This window comes from Penaeus monodon, chromosome 20 (assembly GCF_015228065.2).
Source record: "Penaeus monodon isolate SGIC_2016 chromosome 20, NSTDA_Pmon_1, whole genome shotgun sequence".
In the NCBI taxonomy this organism is placed as follows: domain Eukaryota; kingdom Metazoa; phylum Arthropoda; class Malacostraca; order Decapoda; family Penaeidae; genus Penaeus; species Penaeus monodon.
The window spans coordinates 11,473,121-11,474,822 of record NC_051405.1 but is presented as its reverse complement, the minus strand read 5'-3'; the positions used below and the strand labels follow the sequence as shown (position 1 = coordinate 11,474,822).

General features: G+C 39.2%; 1 protein-coding gene across 1 annotated transcript in view; it reads right to left on the bottom strand.

The window, feature by feature from the left end:
- The window catches only part of LOC119585613 (open rectifier potassium channel protein 1-like), a gene marked incomplete in the record, with an annotated part of 57,788 nt that overhangs the window by 12,482 nt on the left and 43,604 nt on the right, over positions 1–1,702 (bottom strand). Inside the window, 1 exon segment of the mRNA XM_037934283.1 lies at positions 1,164–1,309. Within this exon segment, the coding sequence (XP_037790211.1) occupies positions 1,164–1,309 (146 nt within the window).

The window sequence follows — 1,702 nt, the reverse complement described above, 5'->3', positions numbered from 1 at the left end:
GCCGCTCAGATTTACCCCATAAGTACCTACGCCTCTTTCGCAGCAAGATAATGCTCGCCAGACGACGCCTCGTGTCTTGCATAATGAGGAACAGCCGCCGTGGATTAGCCTTAAAAAATGTGACCGCGAGCCATAATGTCATAATAGAAAATCATCCCTTGTTAAGTAGAGGAAAAAATGATAATAATATGAAAAAAGAGAATGAAAGAGAAGGACAGAGAGCGAGTAAATGAAAAAATGGAGACCCTTTGGCAGAAAAAAAGAGATGGTTACATGGAAGGGCGCAATTGACGTGTCGCGGTGGCGGGGCGAGGGTCGGACACGTGGCACGGCCTGCCTGCTTTTGTGGGCTGACTCGGCAAAAAAAGAAGGTATGGAGAGCGATATCAACTGACAGACAATGGAGGTCGTGAAATGAACGTAACCTCTCTTTTGAAATGAAGGGAAAGTAGAACAGGTCTGGGGTTTACAATGATATTCAGTAGCACCAGAGTGTAGGGGGATATTACACGAATATACTTCATGTACATATTGATTTACGTGATGGTTAATAATTTGATTAGCTTATTACTAGTATGGTGATCCTTTTACCACTACTATTCAGCCATTATTACTAAGCTATCATAACCACTATAATGGAAATAATGACAATGGCGATAATAACATCTCTGCCTGTTTTAACAACCGTTAATACAGTAATACTGTTAATTATATTGAGAGGATTACTTTTATTATTATCTGCAGAGGTAATAGATTATAACATGCGCAAGATATAAATATATAAAATAAACAGTGAAACGCCTGTTCCTCCCATAATTGTTTACTAGCATAAAAAAACAATACCAATAAAACATATACAAATTGATAACACTCTGCTATTCCTAATTTTTATCACGAAATTCCAAAACTTACACCACGAAAAACATCCGAATAACAAGACTAACGTTGCCATGAATGTCTACACTAAAGTGAATGAATATGAACTGACAACATACAACAGGTACGGATGCTGTATATATCAATTGTAAAAAAATTGAAGTCACACTGGAATGGCATTTGAATCACCCTAAATAATGTGCCTGTCCAGGAAACATAAAGATTAAAAAGAAATAACAAGTTTCCATGCAGGTTTCTTTTCAAATTCGTGCACAGCCAATACTAACCTTTGCCTTGAACAGTTTGAAAAGCTGTTCACCGAAGAAGTCAGACGTCCACGCCAGCAGTATACCAGTTAGCGGAATGCCTATAACAGCATAGATCATACACACGACGCGACCTGCTGTTGTTGCTGGGGAGTGATAACCGTAACCTGAGGGATGAAGGAGAGGTAAGAGTGTGGTGTTGATGCATAAGGCAGAGAAGAATATAAGAGGTAAAGTGTGCATCTTTTTACTCCGTCTGATTCCTTCAGTCTACTTAAATTCACAATTTTGTTGCGGGGGTACAAACTGTCAAGTTTGGCACAGAAGCGTTACCGATATCTGGATTTTTCCCCTCAACAGTAATATTAACAAGGGCGGTAGTAATTAATTCATTAATAACATAATGGTTCGTTACCTAAATATAAATGAAAATTCTTAATGAAGGACTTGCTCTTGGTAATTTAAACAAAACCTCCCGTAAGCAATGTAGGCTACACAAACAGCTGAAGGTGGAGACACAGACACTGCGCATCCACGGGCCACGACCTAACAAAGGAACC